This window comes from Chiloscyllium plagiosum, unplaced genomic scaffold (assembly GCF_037043375.1).
Source record: "Chiloscyllium plagiosum isolate Xiang-an unplaced genomic scaffold, Cpla_swu_hap1 HiC_scaffold_45, whole genome shotgun sequence".
Taxonomy (NCBI): Eukaryota; Metazoa; Chordata; class Chondrichthyes; order Orectolobiformes; family Hemiscylliidae; genus Chiloscyllium; species Chiloscyllium plagiosum.
Window position 1 is genome coordinate 18,062,593 of NW_028270183.1, and position 25,789 is coordinate 18,088,381.

A 25,789-nucleotide genomic window follows, 5' to 3' on the forward strand; every position below is an offset into this window, starting at 1 on the left:
TATTTAAGTAAATGTGCAAGAAAAAAGCCTTCAGTTGTGAGACTGGGATTCACTCACAAGATTTTGAAGAAGTAACAAAGAGGATTGATGAGGGCAGAGCGGTAGATGTGATCTATATAGACTTCAGTAAGGCATTCGACAAGGTTCCCCATGGGAGACTCATTAGATCTCATGGAATACAAGGAGAACAAGCCATTTGGATACAAACTGGCTCAAAGGTAGAAGACAGAGGGTGGTGGTGGAGGGTTGTTTTTCAGAGTGGAGGTCTGTGATCAGTGGAGTGCCACAAGGATCGGGGCTGGGTCCACTACCTTTAGTCATTTACATAAATGATTTGGATGTGCGCATAAGAGGTACAGTCAGTAAGTTTGCAGATGACACCAAAATTAGAGGTGTAGTGGACAGCGAAGAAGGTTATCTCAGATTACAACAGGATCTTGACCAGGTGGGCCAATGGGCTGAGAAGTGGCAGATGGAGTTTAATTCAGATAAATGCGAGGTGCTGCATTTTGGGAAAGCAAATCTTAGCAGGACTTGTATACTTAATGGTAAGATCCTAGGGAGCGTTGCTAACCAAAGAGACCTTGGAGTGCAGGTTCATAGCTCCTTGAAAGTGGAGTTGCAGGTAGATAGCATAGTGAAAAAGGCTTTCTTTTATTGGTCGGAGTATTGAGTACAGGTGTTGGGAGGTCATGTTGTGGCTGTACAGGACATTGGTTAGGCCACTATTGGAATATTGCGTGCAATTCTGGTCCCCTTCCTATCGGAAAGATGTTGTGAAACTTGAAAGGGTTCAGAAAAGATTTACAAAGATGTTGCCAGTGTTGGAGGATTTGAGTTATAGGGAGAGGCTGAACAGGCTGGGGCTGTTTTCCGTGGAGTGTCAGAAATTGAGGGGTGACCTTATAGAGGTTTACAAAATTATGAGGGGCATGGATAGAATAAACAGACAAAGTCTTTTCCCTGGGGTGGGGGAATCCAGAACTAGAGGGCATAGGTTTAGGGTGAGAGGGGAAAGATATAAAAGAGACCTACGGGGCAACTTTTTCACACAGAAGGTAGTATGTGTATGGAATGAGCTGCTAGAGAACTGAATTAGAATGAGAATTAGCTTTATTCCCTTGCTACCTAGCTTGGTGTCATTTGCCAGTTTAGCACTGAAACAAACCAAAAATCCACGTGCAGCCCAGGATAAACACCTGAGCAATGGCTTTGAATGTCAGCATCCTGCAACAGAGACAGAAGGAGATCAGTAAGAATACAAAGAGCCTGGAAACAAGGAGGGCACCAATACATCAGATCAAAGCTCTGCAGCTCTGAAACATGCTGTTCTGAATGCTTGTGGATGTGGCAGCAAATAATGGGAGAAGGAAACTCCATGAGCATCCCTTCTCCATTGCCTGTTTGTTCGGCAATAATCGGCAGTGTTTTAGTGACAGAAATTACTTAATGAGATATTGTATGTTGTGATGTGATTTTACTGTAAAGTCACATGAAAAAATGAGAAACAAAGTAAAAAGTGTCTTTTAATGTTCAACAATTGTTTTCATATTGTATGCGGTGCATTGTATCAGCAAATAAGTCCTTGAAATAACGCTGACTTTTACGGATGCACCCACATAAACCTTTACAGAATCATATCACCCAGAAAGAGGCCACTGAAGTGTTTAAGCCCATGTTGGTTCTTTGAAATGCTAACCCACTTAGTCACAAGTCTCATCTTTTCCTGTTACACTGCACTACATCAGAGTGTGGTGGATGCTGGGACACTGAATCCATTCAAGGAGGAGATCGACAGCTTTTTAATTATTAACATATTAAAGGGGCATTGGGAGGGTGCAGGAAAGTGGACTTGAGGCCTGGGTGAGATCAGCAATGATTATATGTTAAATAATGGAGGAGGCTTGAAGGACTGAATTGACCTCTTTTCTTCCTGGTTTGAATTTTCTATGCAATTTACCCTTCTTTACATGTTCCTGTAAACTTCAACAATATTTCCTTCAAGTTCCAGACAATTGTAACTTACCTTGTATTCTGAAGTTTTGACACTTGTGTGTCCCGTTTGGAAACTTTTCTTTTCAGTCTCAAGAGTATTGTGAAGTACAGAGCCATGTTGATCTGTTGGAAGATTTCAAAATATGTTAAATGACTGTCAAGAGTTTGTTGTTGGAGCAAATGTGGAATTAGGTCTTTTTAATTCTTAATTTTTTACTATTTGCCAAGTGATGTTTACACCCAGAAATGGTGAAATTTCACACTGTCCTCCCTGTCACCATAATAGAACATAGAACATAGAACAATACAGCACAGAACAGGCCCTTCGGCCCACAATGTTGTGCCGAACTTCTAACCTAGATTAAGTACCCATCCATTTACCTATCCAAATGCCGCTTAAAGGTCGCCAATGATTCCGACTCTACCACTCCCACGGGCAGCGCATTCCATGCCCCCACCACTCTCTGGGTAAAGAACCCACCCCTGACATCTCCCCTATACCTTCCACCCTTCACCTTAAATTTATGTCCCCTTGTAACACTCTGTTGTACCCGGGGAAAAAGTTTCTGACTGTCTACTCTATCTATTCCTCTGATCATCTTATAAACCTCTATCAAGTCACCCCTCATCCTTCGCCGTTCCAACGAGAAAAGGCCGAGAACTCTCAACCTATCTTCGTACGACTTCCTCTCCATTCCAGGCAACATCCTGGTAAATCTTCTCTGCACCCTCTCCAAAGCTTCCACATCTTTCCTAAAGTGAGGCGACCAGAACTGCACACAGTACTCCAACTGTGGCCTAACCAAAGTCCTGTACAGCTGCAACATCACTTCACGACTCTTGAATTCAATCCCTCTGCTAATGAACGATAATACTCCATAGGCCTTCTTACAAACTCTATCCACCTGAGTGGCAACCTTCAAAGATCTATGTACATAGACCCCAAGATCCCTCTGTTCCTCCACCTGTCTAAGAACCCTACCATTAACCCTGTATTCCGCATTCTTATTTGTTCTTCCAAAATGGACAACCTCACACTTGGCAGGGTTGAACTCCATCTGCCACTCCTCAGCCCAGCTCTGCATCATATCTAAGTCCCTCTGCAGCCGACAACAGCCCTCCTCACTGTCCACAACTCCACCTATCTTCGTATCATCTGCAAATTTACTGACCCACCCTTCGACTCCCTCATCTAAGTCATTAATAAAAATTACAAACAGCAGAGGACCCAGAACTGATCCCTGCGGAACTCCACTTGTAACTGGGCTCCAGGCTGAATATTTACCATCTACCACCACTCTCTGCCTTCGACCGGTTAGCCAGTTTTCTATCCAATTGGCCAAATTTCCCTCTATCCCATGCCTCCTGACTTTCCGCATAAGCCTACCATGGGGAACCTTATCAAATGCCTTACTAAAATCCATGTACACTACATCCACTGCTCTACCCTCATCCACATGCTTGGTCACTTCCTCGAAGAATTCAATAAGACTTGTAAGGCAAGACCTACCCTTCACAAATCCGTGCTGGCTGTCCCTAATCAAGCAGTGTCTTTCCAGATACTCATAAATCCTATCCCTCAGTACCCTTTCCATTACTTTGCCTACCACAGAAGTAAGACTAACAGGCCTGTAATTCCCGGGGTTATCCCTATTCCCTTTTTTGAACAGGGGCACAACATTCGCTACTCTCCAGTCCCCTGGTACCACCCCCGTTGCCAGTGAAGACGAGAAGATCATTGCCAACGGTACTGCGATTTCCTCTCTTGCTTCCCACATAATCCTAGGATATATCCTGTCAGGCCCGGGGGACTTGTCTATCCTCAAGTTGTTCAAAATGTCCAACACATCTTCCTTCCTAACAGGTATCTCTTCTAGCTTACCAGTCCATTTCACACTCTCCTCTTCTACAATACGGTCCCTCTCGTTCGTAAATACTGAAGAGAAGTACTTGTTCAAGACCTCTCCTATCTCTTCCGACTCAATACACAGTCTCCTACTACTGTCCTTGATCGGACCTACCCTCGTTCTCGTCATTCTCAGGTTTCTCACATACGCATAAAATGCCTTGGGGTTATCCTTGATCCTATCCGCCAACGATTTTTCATGCCCTCTCTTAGCTCTCCTAATCCCTTTCTTCATGTCCCTTCTGGCTATCCTGTATCCCTCCACTGCTCTGTCTGAATCCTATTTCCTCAACCTTATGTAAGCCGCCTCCTTCCTCTTTACCAGACATTCAACCTCTCGTCAACCAAGGCTCCCTCACACGACCATTTCTTTCCTGCCTGATAGGTACATACATATCATGGACACGTCGTATCTGCTCTTTGAAAAAGTTCCACCTTTCCACCACATCCTTCCCTGACAGCCTATGCTCCCAACGTATGCTCCTCAAATCCTGCCTTACAGCATCGTAATTTCCCTTCCCCCAATTATAAAATCTACCTTGTTGTGCGCACCTATCTCTCTCCATAACCAAGGTGAAAGTCACAGAATTGTGGTCACCATCACCAAAATGTTCACCCACTAACAAGCCCACCACTTGTCCCGGTTCATTACCGAGTACCAAATCCAATATGGCCTCCCCTCTGGTTGGACAATCTACATACTGCGTTAGAAAAGCTTCCTGGACACACTGCACAAACACCGCCCCATCCAATCTACTTGATCTAAAGAGCTTCCAATCAATATTTGGGAAGTTGAAGTCGCCCATGACTACGACCCTGTGGCTTCTGCACCTTTCCAAAATCTGTTTCCCAATCTGTTTCTCCACATCTCTGCTGCTATTGGGGGGCCTATAGTAAACACCCAACAAGGTGACTGCACCTTTCCTATTTCTGACTTCAGCCCATACTACCTCCAGAGGCAGATCCCCCTCAAACTTCCTTTCTGCAGCCGTTATACCATTTCTAATTAGCAATGCCACCCCCCCCTCCTTGTTTCCCACCCTCCCTAATCTTACTGAAACACCTGTAACCAGGAACCTCCAACAGCCATTCCTGTCCCTCATCTATCCACGTTTCCGTGATGGCCACAACATCGTAGTCCCAGGTACCGATCCACGCCTTAAGTTCACCCACCTTATTTCTGATACTCCTTGCGTTGAAGTATACGCACTTGAGCCCATCTCTGTGTCCGCAAGTAGTCCCTGTCAGTGCTACCTTCTCCACAGCCTCCCTACAGTCTTGGGCATCCTGACACACAGCTAGCTTACTTGCAAGTCCGGATCCCATCCCCCTGCCAAATTAGTTTAAACCCCCCCGAAGAGTGCTAGCAAACCTACCCCGCAGGATATTGGTGCCCTTCTGGTTCAGGTGCAACCCGTCCTGTTTGTACAGGTCCCACCTTCCCCAGAATGCAGTCCAACTGTCCAAATACCTGAAGCCCTACTTCCTACACCAGCCTTGCAGCCACGTGTTCAACTGCACTCTCTCCCTATTCTTTGCCTCACTGTCACGTGGCACCGGCAACAACCCAGAGATGATGACTCTGTCTGTCCTAGCTTTTAGCTTCCAGCCCAACTCCTTGAGCTCTTGAATGACCTCCCCACCCCTCTTCCTACCTATGTCGTTGGTGCCAATGTGTACCACGACTTCTGGCTGCACACCCTCCCCCTTAAGGATTCTGAAGACACGGTCTGAGACGTCTCGGACCCTAGCACCCGGGAGGCAACAAACCATCCGTGAGTCTCGCCCATGTCCACAGAACCGCCTGTCCGTCCCTCTAACTAGAGAGTCCCCTATAACTAGCGATCTCCTCCTCTCCCCCTTTCCCTTCTGAGTCTCAGAGCCACAGACCCCTTCACTGCAGCTTACACCTGCAACGCTGTCCCCCCCAACAGTTTCCAAAGCTGTATACTTATTTTTTAGGGGAACGACCACAGGGGAACCCTGCACTGCCTGCTTCTTCCCCTTCCCATCTCTAACTGTTACCCAGCTACCTCTGTTCTCCGGCGTAACTATGTCCCTGTAGCTTCTATCAATCACCCTCTCGGCCTCTCGAATAATCCTCAGTTCATCCAACTCCAGTTCCAGTTCCCTAACTCGTTCGGTGAGGATCAGGATCTGACTGCATTTCCTGCAGACGAAGTCGGCAGGAGTATCGGTGGTCACCCCTACCTCAAACATCCTGCAGGAGGAACATTCCACCGCCTGCGCTGCCATGACTGTACACTTTCTCCAAAAACAAGAACACTGAGTCAATAACACTGACTCACTTACCTGTGGACTTTAAAGTTAGGTTAGAGGAGGCCCTATGGAAGTAGGACCTGGGGTCTAGAACACACCCACTCAAATACTAATCACTTACCTTCCCGCCCAGCTATGCGCTCCAACCTCACTTCCGCTGCTCCCACTCAAATGACCGTTGGTGATTAAAGGGTGAGTATTTATACTCACAGTTCTCCTTCCCAGCTGCCCCTCTGTTTGCCGTCACTTCCTCTGCTGCTTCCGCTCTTTTTGTGAAGAGAAAAAAAAACACCGCTGCCCGCTACAGGTAAGTAATTTTGAAACAAACTGTCTTACCTTAGCTGTAGTCTCCCGGGTTCGCCTTTACTCGGCCGCTGCTCCCACTCAAATGACCGTAATGTTTGTAATATTTTCCCTGTCTGCTCTGAAGGTCCTCGCTTTCTCCTGATTTTGGGGAAGACAGATAATGGAGAGGGGAAGAAAAGGTTTTGGGAGAGATGGCTATGGATGGAGTGGTAATGGGGTGAAGAGGTTTTGGCAGACGGTGTATGGAGAAGAGAGGATATGGAGAATCGAGGACATAAGAGATACCGTGCAAATGAGACTGGGAGATAGTGTTGTATACTGAAAATGTCATTGTGCATTTGGCCACCTGAGGTAACCATGTAGCAGCAAAATAAGTCTCTGAGGAAGAGGTAGGACAGGATCCATCTTTAACCCAAATGTCTTTTGCTGGATGTGGAACTGTTATGTCCCAGAAACATTATGGGGGAGGGGGAAGTGTAGTGAATGGAAGGATGTCAGTCAAGTGGATCTCAAAGAATATGAGTTCCTTGATTGGGGCTGTTAACCCGATCCAATCAGGGAGCCCTGGCTGACAGATATAAACAGAAGTATCAAGGGTTCTGCTCAGTCCAGGAGCCTGTTCTGTGCTCGCTGGGTCACTGTAATGTCCTATATACGTGTAAATAAAAGGTGATTTGATGATGTGATGCCAAACTTCATGGAGTTATCTCTGGGATAGAGAGAGTATTAGAGAGAGATAATGTGCAAATAGAGTATGTTATGAAAAGGTATGGGATATAAATGAACTGCAAATTGAAAATACCTACTAGTGATAGCTGATTTGATTTATTATTTTCACATATCAAGTTACAGGGAAAATTATTGTATTGCATGCTGTCCAGAAAAATCACACCGTACATACGTCCATCAGGGTAATATTACAGCTACAGCGAAAGATTAAGTTTAATATAGAATTTCATAGAATCTCTACAGTGTGGAAACAGGCCATTTGACCCAACAAGTCCACACTGACCCTGCGAAAAGTAAAATATTACTCTATATTTACCCATGACTATTACATCTACTCTACACATCCCTGAACACGATGGGCAATTTAGCCTGCCCAATTCACTTAACCTGCACATCTTTTGATTGTGGGAGGGAATGAGAGCAGCTGGAGAAAACCCACACAGACAAGTGGAGAATGTGCAAACTCCATGCAGACAGTCACACAAGGCTGGAATTGAACCCAGGTCCCTGGCGCTGTGAGGCTGCAGTGCTAACCACTGAGCCACTGTAATATATGAGAGGTTTGTTCATCAGTCTGATCACCGCAGGGAAGAAGCTATTCTTGAATCTGTCGCTGAGGGTAGGTCAATAAAAAAAGAGGTTTACTGTACATTTTAAACAGAGTCAGTCGATGCAATCAGATAGACGTAAAACACAATGGACATGATATTAGTAGTTAGAAAATTACCCCAATGATCAGACACACAGGTCCCAGGAAACTCCAGATGAACCCTCTGTTTGTGGAGACCCAGCAGCTGGAAGTTGAGAGAAGAAAGTAAATCATTCAGAACAATCAGTATCAACAAGAGAACCAAGCCCAACCGAACTCATCTCGGCATACCTCGACACGGTCCTGTCCCCATTAGTCCAAGAACTCCCCACCTACGTTCGTGACACCACCCACGCCCTCCACCTCCTCCAGGATTTTCGCTTCCCCGGTCCCCAACGCCTCATCTTCACCATGGACATCCAGTCCCTGTACACCTCCATCCCCCATCACGAAGGACTCAAAGCACTCCGCTTCTTCCTTTCCCGCCGTACCACCCAGTACCCTTCCACCGACACCCTCCTTCGACTGACCGAACTGGTCCTCACCCTGAACAACTTTTCTTTCCAATCCTCCCACTTTCTCCAAACAAAAGGAGGAGCCATGGGCACCCGCATGGGCCCCAGCTATGCCTGCCTCTTCGTAGGGTATGTGGAACAATCCATCTTCCGCAACTACACTGGCCCCACCCCCCATCTTTTCCTTCGCTACATTGATGACTGTATCGGCGCTACCTCGTGCTCCCACGAGGAGGTCGAACAGTTCATCCACTACACTAACACCTTCCACCCCAACCTCAAATTCACCTGGACAGTCTCGGACTCCTCCCTCACCTTCCTAGACCTTTCTGTTTCTATCTCAGGCGACCGAATCAACACGGACATCTACTACAAACCAACCGACTCCCACAGCTACCTGGACTACACCTCCTCCCATCCTGTCCCCTGTAAAAACGCCATCCCATTCTCCCAATTCCTTCGTCTCCGCCGCATCTGCTCCCAGGAGGACCAGTTCAAAATACGTACAACACAGATGGCCTCCTTCTTCAAGGACCGCAATTTCCCCCCCGACGTGGTCGACGGTGCCCTCCACCGCATCTCCTCCACTTCCCGGTCCTCCGCCCTTGAGCCCCGCCCCTCCAACCGCCACCAGGACAGAACCCCACTGGTCCTCACCTACCACCCCACCAATCTCCATGTACAGCGCATCATCCGCCGTCACTTCCGCCACCTCCAAACAGACCCCAGCACCAAGGATATATTTCCCTCCCCTCCCCTATCAGCTTTCCGTAGAGACCACTCCCTCCGCGACTCCCTTGTCAGATCCACACCCCCCACCGACCCAACCTCCACTCCCGGCACCTTCCCTTGCAACCGCAGGAGGTGCAACACTTGCGCCCACACCTCCCCCCTCACTTCTCTCCAAGACCCCAAAGGAAACTTCCATATCCGCCACAGATTCACCTGCACCTCCACCCACATCATCTACTGCATCCGCTGCAGCCGGTGTGGCCTCCTCTATATTGGGGAGACAGGCCGCCTACTTGCGGAGCGATTCAGAGAGCACCTCTGGGCCACCCGGACGAACCAACCCAACCAACCTGTAGCACAGCATTTCAACTCCCCCTCCCACTCCACCGAGGATATGCAGGTCATTGGACTCATCCACCGCCAAACCACAACAACCCGACGGTTGGAGGAGGAGCGTCTTATCTTCCGACTGGGAACCCTCCAACCGCAGGGGATGAACTTGGACTTCACCAGTTTCTTCATCTCCCCTCCCCCCACCTTGTCTCAGCCGGATCCCTCCAGCCCGGCACCGCCTTCCTGACCTGCAGTCGTCGTCTTGACCTCTATGCCTCCATCCTACTCCGACCTATCACCCTCACCTTGACCTCTTTCCACCTATCACATTTCCAACGCCCCTCCTCCAAGTCCCTCCTCCCTACCTTTTATCTTCTCCTGCTAAACACTCTCTGCTCATTCCTGAAGAAGGGCCTGTGCCCGAAACGTCGAATCTCCTGTTCCCTAGATGCTGCCTGACCTGCTGTGCTGTTCCAGCAATAAAGTTTCAACTTTGATCTCCAGCATCTGCAGACCTCACTTTCTCCTCGTATCAACAAGAGAATAAGACTCAGGAAGTGGGAGCTATTTATGATGCAAAAATAGTTTTACAACCCGTGCACTGATTGGATGATGATATTCCTGGTGGTTATAGGTCAAAATAATTTAGAAGATATTTATTCCAATATGAAATATCTTTGTAATACAAATTATTAATGAAATAAGAGCACGAGACGGCCAATTATCACATTGAAGCTGCTCCACCATTCAACAAGATCATGGTTAATCTGATTGTGGCCTCAATTCCACATTCTCACCTGACGCTCCCCCCCCCCCCCCCCCCCCCCCCCCCCCAGCAGTAATCTTTGACTCCCTTGTTAGTCAAGAATATTCAATGTCCCTGCCTCCACCACTGTCTGGAGAAGAGAGATCCAAAGACTCACAATTCTCTGAGAGAAAATGTTTCTTCGCATTGCTATATTAAATTTGTGAACCTTTTATGTTCAACCTGCGCCCCCCCCACCCCACCCCCATGCCCACAAGCGTTGGTCTCCCACAAGGGAAAACATCTTATCGGGATGGATCCATTCTGTCACATCTCCTCAGGATCTAATATGGCATTTTTAGATCACCTCTCATCCTTCCAAACCCCAATGGACATAGTCTCAGTCTTTAGAACTGTTTGTAATGAGGTAAACCTTATCGCAGGTTTCCATTCCTTGATGTGACTAAACCAAAACTATCTACAAACAGACCATGAACCACCAATAGTTGTGATGCATGTTGGCTGCTGTTGCCTTCTTAGATTTTTTCCAGAATGCTGTCTGCTTTTTCATGGGTTTCCATTGCTTGGACATGATGTATGGTGCTGGTGTATAATGCTCTTTAGACGGCTTAATGCCAACTGGCCAGCCACCCTTTGGGGAGAGTCGCATTTTGTATAAAACTGGGTACTTCTCTTCACATTATTGCACATCTGCCTGTTTGGCCTTTGCCCTGTCACAGGTGCATGCACTTCATCCCTTTTTCACTTGCCCCACATTCTGCCTCCATCGCTCTTGATTTCCATTCCCTTTTTGTAGACCCAAGACCTTTCCATCCCTCAATTGTTACTGTAGTTAACAAGGATCATTAATCTTTTTGACAAAAATGAATTCTACAACTGCAAGTGTTGATGATTTGAAGTGCACTTTCTGGAAGGATAAAAGGAACAGAATGAATGGGAAGTTTCAAAAGGAAGACAACAAAAGAAATTTTATGGTGTCTTGGCTCCGAGAGGTGGGACTAATTCAACCGCTCTTTGAAAGATGGGATGAATGGCCCACTTCATTATTCTACAATTCAATGAAATGCATCCTTTCCTTCCTGTGCATAAAGTAGAATGGTGACATTGGAAATTAGGATCTTTGGTGTGGACCATAGTTACAGAATCCACTGCTGGCAAGTGTTGCTGTCAGAGGGAGGAAGTGTAATTACTGGAGTAGGGTTGGGATATATTATCAGGAATAAGCTCCTGACTCTTGCTGACAAGGAAACAGAGAGAGAGAGAGCGAGGGAGAGGGAAGTGAGCGAATGGATAAAGAACAAAATGGATGAGAGGAGAGAGAGAGAGAGGAGAACATGAGTAAAGATGAGAGGAAGGGAGAGCCCAGCGGATGGGTCAAGGGAGGAAAGCTGAAAATGAGAGGGAAAACATAATGAGAGTGTCTTCTGGTTCCCATGCCATAGAAATAGTCACACTTTCAAATCAAAATGCTGGAGTTTCGTTGAGTGTATTTCTCATAGATTTCCCTTTGGCTGGTGGACTGACAGATTAATACTTCGTTACTCAGCACATGACCACAGTGCATCACTGAATGTGGCACCCCCGAGATATATATTCACATATTATTCAGTCACAAATCAACCCCAAGCTCTTTATGAATGATATGAGAATTAACCAACATATATGGCACATCTCATGTCTCAAAGCATGTAACAGTTAATGAAATACTTTTGATGTGTAGTCACTATTGTAAAGTAGGAAATGTGTCAGACAATTTGCAAATTGCCACAATCACTTTTTTTTGTGATGTTGATTGATAGATAAATACCAATCAGAACACTGTTGTTCTTTCCCATGGGATATTTTATATCGACCCAGGTAAATGGGGCTTTGGCTTAATGTCTCATCTGAAGAATGGCATATCTGCAGTGCAGCGATCTTGTGCAGTGCAGTGCAGTGCTGTGTTGAAATGTTGGATTTTTGTGCTGAAAGCCTGGAGTGGGGCTTGAATGCTTGAAGTTAAAGCTAATTTCATTGACAACAAGTGTGCAAGAAAGAGAAAGAAGTTTAAATTCTGAAGATGGCTTGAACCGGAAGGTAATAATTCTAGCTGTAAGATTTGAAGAAGAGGAGCCATTACTTACTGCCTGGGTGATCCATAGCCATCATGATACACTGCAGCAGAAGTGACCACAATTGCTGCAGGAACCCCGTAGCCAAGTAGGTACATGGATTTCTCAGCTACTTTTGAATGGGGAACCCTCAAATTCCTGATGTTTCTGACCATGAGAAAGAGCTGGACTCCCTCCAGGAACATCCAAACAAACGCAGCCAGGAACTGGTAGTGTAGAAATCCTGCTATAATCCCACACATCACCTGTAATAATGAGAAACAGCTTGAGAGCTTTTCTTGAAGCAGTGATCCCTCACAGTTCCACCTGACACACTCTTGGAGCTGACACCAAAAACGTGTCCCAGCTGATGGTTTATGCTCATCAGCAGAAGGGTGCCCCAGTTTGAATGAGCCAGTGGACATCAGTACCATTACAGAATCATCCTGACCTTCTATCTCTACAGAATGTATTAAAGAAGGATGGTACGGAAGAAGCCTGGTTCAGTGAAGGAATTCCAGATTTCTGGAACCATCGGGTCTAAAGGTAGCTGAAGGCACAGTCACTAACTGTGGGAGAAGGAACTGAAGGTTTCATAAGGGATAGAACTTGATGCACAAGGATCAAATATACAATCAAATGGACATCAAACATAATTGTACACAAGTGTACAATCAAATCCATTCAGTTGCACTGGACAGATATTTGCACAAGTACAGACACACTCACATACCTTCATGCAAACCCACACATGCTCAGACACCCTCTCTTTCTGTTATACACACACATTTACTCTCTCACACAGACCTTTCTCTCAAACATATATTTTCACACACACATTTATAATCTTAAATCTCTCTCACACGCACACACGCTCTCTCTGTGACACAGACACTCTCTGACACACACACACACACACACTCTCTCTGTGACACAGACACACACACACACACTCAGACCCTCTCACTCTCTCTCCCACACAACCTTTTGCATTGCTGGCTGTGGTGGATTGTCTTACCCGGTTTGTGGTTCTGTTGATCCCAAGAAGGAAAAGCAGCTCTGCCAGGAAGAGACTCACACACAGCTGCATGTGGGTGATGTGGAGAGCATTTCTTACATTGGTGCAGAAAGCAAAGGTCACAATGGTGATTCCCAGACACACCAGAGAAATTGGGATCCCAATCAATGTAATTGTCGGTAAAGCAAAGGCATAGTCCTTGGAAAGAAATATATTTGCATTAATTTTGTATCTTTCAGAACCTGACAAATACCCTCTGGTAATCTGATAGGGTGAAAGCATGGTGGGGGGTGGGCGCTATAACGTTAAAATGAGACCTAGACTAACAATGTGTTGTCAAAACCGTATTGTTTGATTATTCTGTGTTTTTGATTGTGGACAGGAATGGGAAAAGGACTGTTTTAAAGGCCAAAGATTGTGGGAGGGTTTGCTGCCCCTTATGTCACTGCTTATGGCACCATCTTAGGTACAAAAGTCCCCAGGGACAGCTTTTTCAGATGCAGTTCATGGAAAAATGGAGGGGTAAAATAAAATGTCCAGCATTGCAGATTTTGCAATAAATTATAACGGAGAATACAAGTACAGAGAAACCATCTTCTGAATTAGTTTATGTTGACATCTAGCCTCCCTGAGACTGGATGCCCACACAGAGCATGCCAACCTGAGAGACTGCCACCTACCACCCGAAGACCACCATGCTGGGCCATTGGGAAATCGCCACACCAGGCCAAGAGAGCTCCACTTCCCACTGGCACACCACCATGCTGGGCTGTTGGGAGATCACCACGATGGGCTGAGAGGACACCATGTAATGTCAGAAGAGCACCACGCTGGGCCAAGAGGACACCACATACCACTGTATGACCACCACATTAGCCAAGAGGACTCCATGTACTGCCAAATGACCACTGTGCTAGGCCAAGAAGACACCATGTACTGCTCAAAGACCACCGTGCTGGGCCAAGAGGACACAGTGTACTGCCCAAAGACCCCATACTGGGTCACTGGGAGATAGCCATGCTGGGCTGAGAGGACACCATGTACTGCCTAAAGACCACCACACTGGACTGCTGGGAGATCACCATGCTGTGCCAAAAGGACACCATGCTGTGCTGAGAGGATGCCATACTCAGCCACCAGGTGGCCACACTGGGCCAAGAGACCATCATCCTAGGAGGCAGCCTGATCAGGTCTGTACTGAAGTCAGGAGTTCCAAGGCTGGGAATTCTGAGGCAGTTAGCTTGATGCTGGGGGTTAGAGGCTGAGATTTCTGAGGCTGGAAGGTTGAAGGCTGGGAGTTCCGAGTTCTTGAGTTCTGAACTCGGGCAGCACAACTGTGAGAAGAGGAGAGAAGAGGAAGGACAAAATAGACAAAAGGAGAAATAAAAGAGAAAAGAAAAGAATTCAAATGTATGAGCTCTGGAAGAAGAATCCTACTGTGCCACCATTTTACAGAAAAGCCATACTCCTTAATCTTTTGAGTTATTATGTTTATTGTAACTGCTTTGGAGCACCAGACATGGTAACATCTCTAAATGTATCTGACAGAAATTACCTTCAAAATGTGAAGCATCTCCATTAGGTTCCTGCTCAGTTTCCCTTTCCTGGAATGAAGTCCAGCCTGTTTAGACCTTTCTCTTCCAGATGTCCCCTCAGTTTGAATTAGGCTTTTCCAACTCTCTCAGTCACTAACCGCCTACGGTAAGTCTTCTTTCCAACAACTACAGATTATTCAATTTACTACCTCTTACTGTCTTATGGGTTTTCACATCCTGTCTTATTGTCTCTTCACCCATACGCCTTGAATGACCCTTCTTTTCCCAACTATTTGATACTGTCCAACACGATGCGCTTTGCCCCTTCACCCAGATGAGACCACATCCAAAAAACTTATGTCACAACATTAAATCCAATCGCTGTATCTCACTGTCACTGCAGCAATCAGGGCCTACACCAATCACCAGTAATGGTGGGATTTTTCTCATTGTTTGTTTCATTAATTCAGCATTGTGATAATGATCAGATAACCTTATTTTCAAAGTACCTCACAATTTCTTCCACTTTCTCCTCCTTCATCTCTGTCTACTACATAAAAATGCAATTTTCCAACTGCTTTCATTTTGCAGAAGACACATTCAGGACTTGAAACGTTATCTCTGTTTCTGTCTTCATAGATGCTGCCAGTCCTGATGGGTTTCTCCAGCAATTACTGTTTTTTTTAAATATTGATTTTAGTGAAGGGATTGGTCAAGATAGCCTTCCTTGCTAAATAGAACCTTAACAAATTGCAGATGCTGTAAATCAGAAACAAAATCAGTAATTGCTGTAAAAGCTCAGCAAGTCTGGTAGCATTTGAGGAAGGGTCACTGAACCTGAAATGTTAGCTCTGATTGTTCTTCACAGATGCTGCCAGAACTGCTGAGCTTTTTCAGCAATTTCTGTTTTTGTTTCTGATTTACAGCATCTGCAGTTCTTTCGGCTTTTATTTAGTATTTAACACACTGCCACATCTCTTTGAGGAGAAAGTGAGGACTGCAGATGCTGGAGATCCAAGTCGAAAGTGTGGTGCTGGAGAATTGATTTTCCAGGCAAAAGCCCTTCATCAGGCCTGGTGAAGGGCTTTTGCCCGAAACGTCGATTCTCCTGCTCCTTGGATGCTGCCTGACCTGCTGTGCTTTTCCAGTACCACGCCCTTGACCCACATCTCTTCTAGGCATACCCACCTTGAAGAGGTTCTACTCCTCTCTCCTATGGAATATCTGTTGCAATCTATTCTCTTGTTCACAGACATTAATTTCACTGTCACTCCTGGTGTTTGATCAGGTATTTGTTAAAACTCGATTCCACAGCCACATCACATTCCTCAGTGACTGCCTCCAGCTCAGACCCCCACCACGTGGATTCCAATTGAAGTTTCATTCCTCGTGCTTTCAATCCACCCAGGATCCCAGGTATCTCCATGCTGTTCAATGTTCCACAGGCAGCTGCTCTTGCTGCATCCTGAGATCCTCACTCAGTGCCTTGCTCCTCCTTTCATGGAGATTATAAGGCAACGTTCTCACATGCACATTCATACTCAGAGTGGAAGTGACAGATGAAGAGAACCATGTTATGGAATTCCGAAGATAAATGAATTTCTTTCAACCATTCTTTTATTATATAAAGCAGGAGGTCAGGTGACCAAAGTAGGTGTGGCAGAGTCAGAACTAATTTGGAATGCGCCATACTCCATACACTTGGTGAGAATAATAAATGGAAACTGCTGTTGTCCCTGTAAGTATACAAACACACTATGTGCATGTACCATTCATTGTATTTTGCCTCTAACCTGCAAACATCTGTCACCTATTTCATAAGAACACATTTCCAAACCTGTTAATTAAATACAGAGTTAGATATGGAGAAACTGGAGGTAGAGCATTGCCCTTTTTCAAAGGTACAACTCAATAATTAGGATCTTTTATGTCTACTTTTAGAGACTTACTTTAATGTTTCATCCAAAAGGTAGCACATCAAACTAAGCAGCACTCTCTGACAACTGCAATGATATGTCAAACTCAATTTTGATAACAACAATTATCCCACCCTCTCCTAATGTCTTAGTCACCTGATACATTTTCTACTATTAACATCTACGATTAACACCTGTTCTTCATTCATATCACTCCTCTCCTATCATTAACACTCCCCTTGGCTTTTACTCTGGGCACTATCACCATTTATTCCACTCAGTCCTCATCACCCTTTCCCAAGAGCATGCAAACCAATATTTTCAAGCCCCATTCAGTTCTGAAGAAGATTCATTGGATTCAAATAATAAACTCAGTTTGGTTCTTCATAAATGCTGCCAGACCTGCAGAGTTCCACCAGAGCCTTCTGTTTTTAGTCAGTCAGTTTTCCATCATCTTAAGTAATTTGCAATGATATCATTTTAGATGATGTGCCCAAGCCTCTGTGCTGAAGACTGAAGCTCTCCCATTCTGCAACCCATACCTTCTTACTTTCTGGCTTCTTTGTTGACAAAGGTTTCCCCTTGCATGGATATCACCAAAATCAGTCTGGCACACCAACACCAATGTTGTGTTCTTGCTGCCATTTTGACGTTAACTGGTGCCTGAGTTGCCAAACAGCCAGATCTTAAGAAGCCAAATTTCCAATCCATTGAGTCCCTTCAACAATACTTCTTGATTGGCTCTGCAACACCACCATTATTCGATTCTGTACTGCACAAAAGTGTTGGTTGACACCCCCCCAGATCAAAATCCTACATTATTTGCATTGTAACATAATCTCATTCACAATCACTGCAACACTCAGGGCCTGTATCCAGTTCATGAACTCCAAACTAATTGTGGAAAACATAGGTGGAGAAACAGTTTTACCTGCCATCCAACAGGAGACATCAGCAATGCCAGGGTGGAGAGATGGTTGCATCGACACTGGGTGTGTGTTCCACTGGAATCTCCCATATTGCATCCACAAGGAGACCAGTAGCTTTTCCCAGCTGCGTAATCCCAGTGGACACAGTGGGTTGTCCACTCACTGTTCGCTTGCTGTGGAGAGCAAGGTTTATATTCAATATGAGAGGGAGTCAATATCAACTTAAGGATGTTGTGCATCAGTTATACAGGGTATTGGTAAGAGCTCATCTCAAATCCTGTGTGCAGTTTTTGTCCCCTTTTTAAGGAACAATGTAAATACATTGGAGATAGTTCAGAGGAGGTTTACTGGATTGATATCTCGAATCAGTGGAATGTCTTATGAAGAGAGGTTGACCTGACTGGGTCTGTTTTCACTGGAGTTTAGAAGAATGAGGGGTGACTTGATAGAAGTGTACAAAATCCTGAATGACCTGTACAAGATGGATGGGGAAAGGATGTTTCTGTTGTGGTTGAGTTCATGTCAAATGGACACAATGTTGAAATTATGGGTGACCCTTTCAGGACAGAGATAAGGAGAATTGTTTATTGCCCCAGAGGGTTGTGCTAAGTTCAGGCTGTCTGCCTCAGAATGTGCTGTAGGTGATGTCACTGAATATTATGAATGAAGAGGTAGATGGAGTTTGGCTAGGGAGTGGAATGAAAGGTTATTGAGGTGATATGGGAATGTGGAATTAAAACACAAATAGATAATTCATCATCTTCTTAAATGATAGAGCAGGCTGAAGGGGCCAAATGGCCTAATTTTGCTTCAAGTTCATATTTTTGTATGTACGACTCTCTGCTATTATAAGTTGAATGTTCACTGAATAAATCGGTCTTGCTTGTAACACACAGCAGGTAAAGGAAATGCCTGTGTGGTCCCAAAACACACCGAAGGAAACACACTAGCTCCCACATTGGATCTGCACTAAGTTAACGCAGAACAAGTGTGTTTGTGTGTGTGTGTGTGTGTGTATATATATACATTTATGTATATCGTGCATGTATTTTGCATGTGTCTGCCTGAGTCTGTCGATGTGTGTCTGTGTTGAATCATCTGCTGACACTGTCTTCCTTCATGCAGGAGGAATGAAGAATTGAGGGAAGGAATGTCAGGCTGTTCTCACACAAGAGTCAGGATATTGAGCGAGGAGGGGAGGAAACTGAAGAGGTGGGGGCAATGTTCACCAACTCTGGTAAGAATGAGGAAGTTTTCATTAATTTATAATTCCTGCATCATTAAAAGCTTGATGTCTCTAAGAAGGTGCCTATATTTTCTTTTTGGGGACGATAAACTAAAATGGAATTTGGAGTGCCGACTCAAAATGATCTGCAATTTAAAAATCAAGTGCTGCAAACTTTTTGAACTGTGTGGTACAATGTTGCTATCAGAAGCAGCGAGAAGGGAAATTCTGCACTGAATGGCAATGACTGGTTTTCAAGTGAAGGAAGTTCTGCCTGACAAAAGCCCTCAGGTTGGTTGAGCTGCAGTTTGTTAAGTGTCGGAAATCCCAGGGCAGCTGAGAGAGAGAGGGAGGGACAGACAGACAGTTCCAGAAACTGCATGTAGAAATGTTCTATTTATCCTTCTCTTTCTCTTCATCTCTCTGTTTCTCTCTTTCTCTTAATTCCCAACTGGGAAAAGACAAAAACAAAACAAGAAAGCTGAAAATAAATTCTGAAACAAGAAGACTTTGGTCCAGCCAATCTACAATGAAGTCAAATAATGGCCATTACTCCACAGGCAGCAGTGTGTTATCCTTGTTAAAATCAAAACGACTGGGAGAAAATACCTTCCAATCTTGTGGACTAGAATGTAGATGTTCAGAATTTTGTTTACCCAATCTGTATTCTTTTTCCACCCTTCGTATACATGTTAAACTCTCTATCTCTGTCTCATTTCCTGATGTTTGAGTCTGTGTTTAGGTGTTAGGTTTTGAGGGAGTATAATCTGAGGCACATAGTGGTAGATTAGAAATTCTTTCTTTTCTCTGCTTTTGGCAATGTGAAGTGTGTTGAAATAAGTAGTTATTCTTCTGTTATGAAATTCACCAGCTGTGAAATGCTTTTGTCCTGAATATCAGTCAATCAGGCAAATTGACCATTTTGGTGGTGTCAGTGGGATTTAATATATCTTGTGAACACACATAGAGCAGTGGCTCATGTGTAAAATAATATTATGTCACATAAAAGAAAGAAGATCTCTTTCTCTCCCTCTCTCTCTCTCTATTGGAAGCAAGTGAAACAGTGTCAAATGGAAGCAGGTCAAATGCCTTTCAGCTGATCTGAAATGGCATGCAGCTCAAAATCAACTGCTTGTCTATTGACATCCTTCCTCCCAGTTATCACCCAATTTAAAGGATGCAATGTCCCATTTTCTACACTAGATGGAACTCTCAGACTGATGAGTATATCTTTTTTAGCTTTATTTTTGGACATATCTGAACCATGTGTACATGTGTTACATTAATATTTCTTCTTGCATTTAGCAATTAATAAACTCACTCTTTCAATAAGTCAAGGGAGCCTGGTTAAATTGGCTCCCTTTAAAACATCAATTAAATTTGTCTGGGTGAAAGGCATTTACAAGAGAAGGGATCGTTTTCAAATTAACCTTGCTGTGACCAGCAGGGAGGGTGGATGAATACACAATGGCAGCCCTTCTCATTGCTCCTCAGCGGGGTCTTGGCATTTTGCAATTTCCCGCCTGGCACTGTAATGAATTGGAAAACCTCACCCAGTCGTAACACTCTGTACAAACCTGAGTGTGCTTGAAGGTGATGTTCACAATTGGGTCAAGTCCATTGTTGTCCCTGTTCGTTATCACGGCTGAGACTACATCTGAGATTAATTGAAACGGCTTCTGTTTGCCACCAGTGGTGCTGTGGAACTCACTTCCATTCAGAATGGATTCCACCTCTGTAGGCGATCAAAGCTACCACTGTTAAATCTAATTATGCAGGGTTCAATAAGTATTACAAATGCTGGAGAGAGATCTTTAGGGTAAACATTTGCAACAAAATAAATGTAACTCAGTTGCAGAAACAGAACAATAATAACCAACATCCTAGAAATGGTCATGACCAAGTGCAGCTGGATATCTAGATGTTCATACCACATATAATTAGGATTGGAGAACAGCTAATTCTGGTCTTGCAATAAATACAGGAAGGGGCAGTAAGATCCCAGAATGGGGAGCCTTTTATTCAGCTGATCACTTTTGCAAAAGATGGAGTTCCTTTCCATCTTCCTTTCCAAGTCTGTTTCTTTAATAGGTTTCTCCCTCCACAAACTATCCAGAAATCAACTCCATGTTCTAGTCCTCTGACTGAGGAATGTTCTCCCCATCAATGTTCCTTCCATCAGTCTCACTGATTCAGTTGTGCTCCTTAATTTTATGTCTACATAATTGCTGAAGCTGTCCTTGGATTAACTACCTTCACATCCTTTATCCCTCTTTAAATCCTGTACAAGTATCTTTCTGCCAAATCACTTTGTCTCCCATCAATTCTTGAAACTCAGTCCTTTGCCTCTGGGATTCAGGCTTGGGGGTCTTCTCTGCACTGAATCTATGCCATGCCATCTCTTGGAATGATGTTCAAACCTTCAGGTGCTGAAGGCTCTGACTGACCAAAACACCTTTCAAACTGACCTCAGCATATCCCCTTTATTGTGTCTTCATTCACTTCAAAGAGAATAAACCAAATCGAGAATGCTGTACAATGCAGTTAGTGCTTGCAAGGGTTAACTGACATCACGAGGTCAACTTCCCTCATCAGAATGGAAAGGACAGATCCTGGGGGATGTGAAGGATGTCTCAGCCTAGTGTTCCAGTCCCAGTTGTTCTGGTGCTAAGACCAATGTGTCATAACTTGGAAGTTGAGGCTGAAAAGCGACTTGAGCCCAAACAGGGGAACAATGGCCTCGTGGTGTTATCACTGGCCTGTTAATCCGGAGACTCATGTAATGTTCTGGGGATCCGGGTTTGAACTCTGCCACGGTAGACAATGAAATTTGAATGGAATAAAAATCTGGAATTAGGAGTCTAATGATGACCATTCGATTTAATGTCTGGAATGTGCACTTTTTGACTAAAAAGTGGGAACCAATACTTGTTAACCATAATGGATGTGTCTATCAGATTTCCGGAGGCCATTCCATTGTGGAGTATCAAGGCAAAAAGGGTAGTAGAGGAGTTAGTAGCTTTCTTCACACAGTATGGGCTACCTAGAGAGATTCAGTAAAAACTCTGAGACTCAGACATTTTTCCCAAGGGGATGATATGTTAGTACTGTTTACAGTGATAGGAGATTCCTTCAAAGCCAGGTTTAGTGGTTCCTATCAAATTGAGAAAAACTTGAGTCAGGTGATCTATTTAGTAAAAATGCCAGAGAGGAAGAAAAGGTATTGGGTATGTCATGTGAACATGCTGAAACTGTGTTATACGAGACAGAAAGAACTGGCAAAACAGGTATTGAATGCTGACCCGCAAAGTGAGGAATCAAATCCAGATGATGTGGATTTTGATGTGCCTCAAAATAGATTTAAAAATGAAGAAGTCCTTGAGGAGCGGGATAGATTAGTAAGCTATCTGTCTCAGGAGCACAGAATGCAGATGAGAGATTTGTTACTTCTGTATAAACATACATGTAAGAATCAGATGGGGAGGACCAATGCTATTGCACATGAAGAAGACATAGGGAATATTGTTCTGATAAGCCAACACCCTATCAGCTTAATCATTTCAAAGCCAGACAGGTCTAGAAGGAGGTGGAGGCCATGCTCGATGAGGACAGCATCGAGCCAAGCCAGAGTGAGTGGAATTCGCTGATCGTCCTAGTTCCCAAACTGGACAGGACTCAACAATTCCGTGTGGATTATCGGAAGGTCAGTGCTGTTACAATATTAGACACATATCCAATTCCTAAATTGTATCGAGAAAGCCAGACAAGCCAGTTACATCACAAAGTTGGACGCAATGTGTGGTTACTGGCAGGTACCTTTATCAGAGTCAGTAAAAGAAATTTCTGTGTTTGTAACCCCAAATGTGCCATATCAGTTTAAAGTGATGCCCTTTGGAATGAAGAACGTACCCGCCACATTTCAAAGACTCAGGAACAAGAGTTGTGGCTGGGTTCACAAACTGTGTAGTCAATTCGGACGATGTAGTGATCTTTAGTACATCCTGTAAAGATCACATGGTAAAGTTGCCAGAGCTGTTTGAACGACTCCAAGAAGCAAAACTGGTGATAAATTTAAATAAAACGGAATTCACCAAAGCAGAGGTGATGTTCTTGGGACAGAACATCGGTCATGGAAGCTTGACCCCACGGAATGCAAAAAAGAGGGCCATTGAGGAATTTCCAAGACCAACCTCGAAGAAAGAGGTGCTTCGATTCTTAGGACTCAGCGGATTGTATCACCAATTAAACTATTAGTTTGCAAGCAAGAGTCAGTTGTGACCCACATTTCACTGTCAAAGCAGCTGTAGTCTCAACAAAATGTGCCAAAAACATCTCTTTGATATGAATTCCTCCTTTTCGTTGTGTTCATTTGAAAGTGGTGTCAGGTTAGACACATTGAAGAATTCTCATAGACAGCAAACCAATTGGTAAAAAGCTGGATTTTTTTAAAATTTCACTTTTGGTCAAATTTTTACACAGTGAAAATTTGGACAAAATCATGGGTTGAAGTTAGAAAATGAACTATCGTTCTCAATAACAAAACAAGGTTTTCTTTTAAAAAATGACTTTCTTATCACAATAGAGAAGCTGGCATTCCACAATGTATGAATCTAGTTTTGCAGGAAGCCAATGAGGCTTTTTTAACATAGAACATAGAACTGTACAACATAGTACAGGCTCTTCGGCCCTCAATGTTGTGCTGAACTTACCATTCTCAGTGCAGAAGTAGTTTGATTTGGTTTTATTTATTGTTGCCACATGTCTCTTAGTACAGTGAAAACTTTCGACATGTGAGCAATTCAGGCAGATCATACCGTACAAGGACACACAGATCACAGGGTGCTTAGACAGGATGAGACACACAAGGTTTCAGCTGTACAGGTGTGCAAAAGCAAGATCAATGTTAGATTTGAAATTAGAGAGGACCATTCAGCAGGGAAGAAGCTGTTCTTGAACTGTTGCTGTGTGAGTTTAAGCTTCTGTATTTTCTCCCTGACAGAAGAGGTTGGAAGAGTGTTTCAAGGGTGGGAGGGGTCTTTGATAATATTGGCAGCCTTTTTGTGGCAACAAGAAGTGTAGATGGAGTCCATGGATGGGAGGTTGGCCCTCGTGATGGTCTGGGCTGAGTACATAACTCTCTGTAGTTTCTTATGGTCCAGATCAGAGCAGTTGCTGCACCAAGCCATAATGGATCTGGACAGATGCTTTCTACGGTGCATCTGTGAAGGTTGGTGAGGGTCCTAATGGACATTCCAAATTTCCTAAGCCTCCTGAGGAAGCAGAGGCATTGTAGGTATCTTCTTGACTGTCGCATCTACCATTATCCCAGTACCAAAGGGAACACATGCAACGTGGCTCAACAACTACTGCCCAGTGGCTCTGACCTCCATCATCATGAAGAGAAGTTAGTCATGGACCACAGTGACTCTAGCCTCCCAGCCTGTCTTGATCCCCTACAACTTGCCTACCGGCGAAACAGGTTGTCAACAGACCTGATACTCTGCTAGCAATGGTCTTGATTTTTAAAGAAGGGAATGGTGCTGCCTTCCCTACTCCAAGACCAGCAGCCCGGGTTCAAGTCCCACCTGCTCCACATCTCCAGTCCATTAGAACTCTTCCAGAGTCTATAGACTGCTGGAAAATGATCACCAATGCATCCGTTATTTCTAGGACCATTTCCTTAAATACTCTGGGATGCAGGTCATTGGGTCCTGGGGACCATTGGGGTTTTACTCCCATCAATTTCCCCAATACCATTTCCTGACTAATAAGGATTGCCTTCAGTTCCTCCTTCATGCGTGGCTCTGTGTCCTTGAGCATTTCCTGAAAGTTATTTGTGCCCTCCTGAATGAAGACAGACCCAAAGTATTTGGTCAACTGGTCGGCCATCGTTTTATTGTCCTCATGAATTCACCTGACTCTGATTACCAGGAACCTGTCTTCACCAGTCGTTTTCACTTCACATAGCTATAGAAGCTTTTGCAGTCAGTTTTTATGTTCCCCACAAGTAATCTATTTTCCCTTTCCTAATTAAATCCTTTGGTCTCCTCTGCTGAATTTTAATTTTCTCCCTGTACTCAGGGGCTTTTTCTGGGTAATTTATGCGCCTGTTCTCCAGATTTCCCTTGCTAACCATGGTTGGACCATCTTCCCTGTTTTACCCTTACACCAAACAGGGATGGACAATTGTTGAAGTTCATCCACGTGTTCTTTCCAATCTGCCTTTGCCAATCCACCATCAATCCCTTAAGTATCCTTGGTCAGCTTATCCTAGCAAATGCATGCCTCATACCATCAAAGTTAGCTTTCTGTATTCTCAGGACCATAGTCTCAGACTTAACTGTGTCACTTTCTGCCTTAATGAAGAATTCGACCATATTATGGTCACTCTTCCCCAAAGGAGCTTGCACCCCAATGTAGCTAATTTATCCTCTCTCATTACACAATTCCCAGTCGAGGGCAGCCTGTTGTCTAGTTGGTTCCTTGACATAAATTGGTCGTGTTGAGAGTGTGGCGTCTGGAAAAGCACAGCAGGTCAGGCAGCATCGAGGAGCAGGAGAATCAGACATAAGCCCATCATCAGGATGCAGGAGAATCAATGTTTTGAGCATAAGCCCTTCGTCAGGAAGACCCGAAACATCAATTCTCATGCTCATCAGATGCTACCTGACCTGCTGGGCTTTTCCAGCATCACATTCTAGACTCTGATCTCCAGCATCTGCAGTCCTCACTTTCTCTGCTATAAATTGGTGGAGGAAACCATCCCTCATACATTCCAGGAAATCTTCCTCCATTGTATTGCTATTAGTTTGGTTCACCCAATCAGCACATGCACTGAAGTCACCCATAATAACCGCTGCACCCCTACTGCATCTCTAACTTCCTGTTTGAGACAATCCCCAACCTTACAACTACAGTTTGGTAA

General features: G+C 44.5%; 1 protein-coding gene across 1 annotated transcript; it reads right to left on the bottom strand.

Annotated features, from left to right (window-relative positions):
- Positions 1-1,151: 1,151 nt before the first annotated feature.
- On the bottom strand, positions 1,152-25,241 carry LOC148136404 (adhesion G protein-coupled receptor E4-like). Its single transcript, XM_087983179.1, is given in 9 exon segments — positions 1,152-1,227; positions 2,027-2,118; positions 7,944-8,010; positions 12,275-12,507; positions 13,260-13,457; positions 17,642-17,812; positions 20,442-20,598; positions 20,600-20,630; positions 25,157-25,241. Coding segments are annotated over 9 exon segments (1,110 nt in total).
- Between the last annotated feature and the right edge of the window lie 548 nt (positions 25,242-25,789).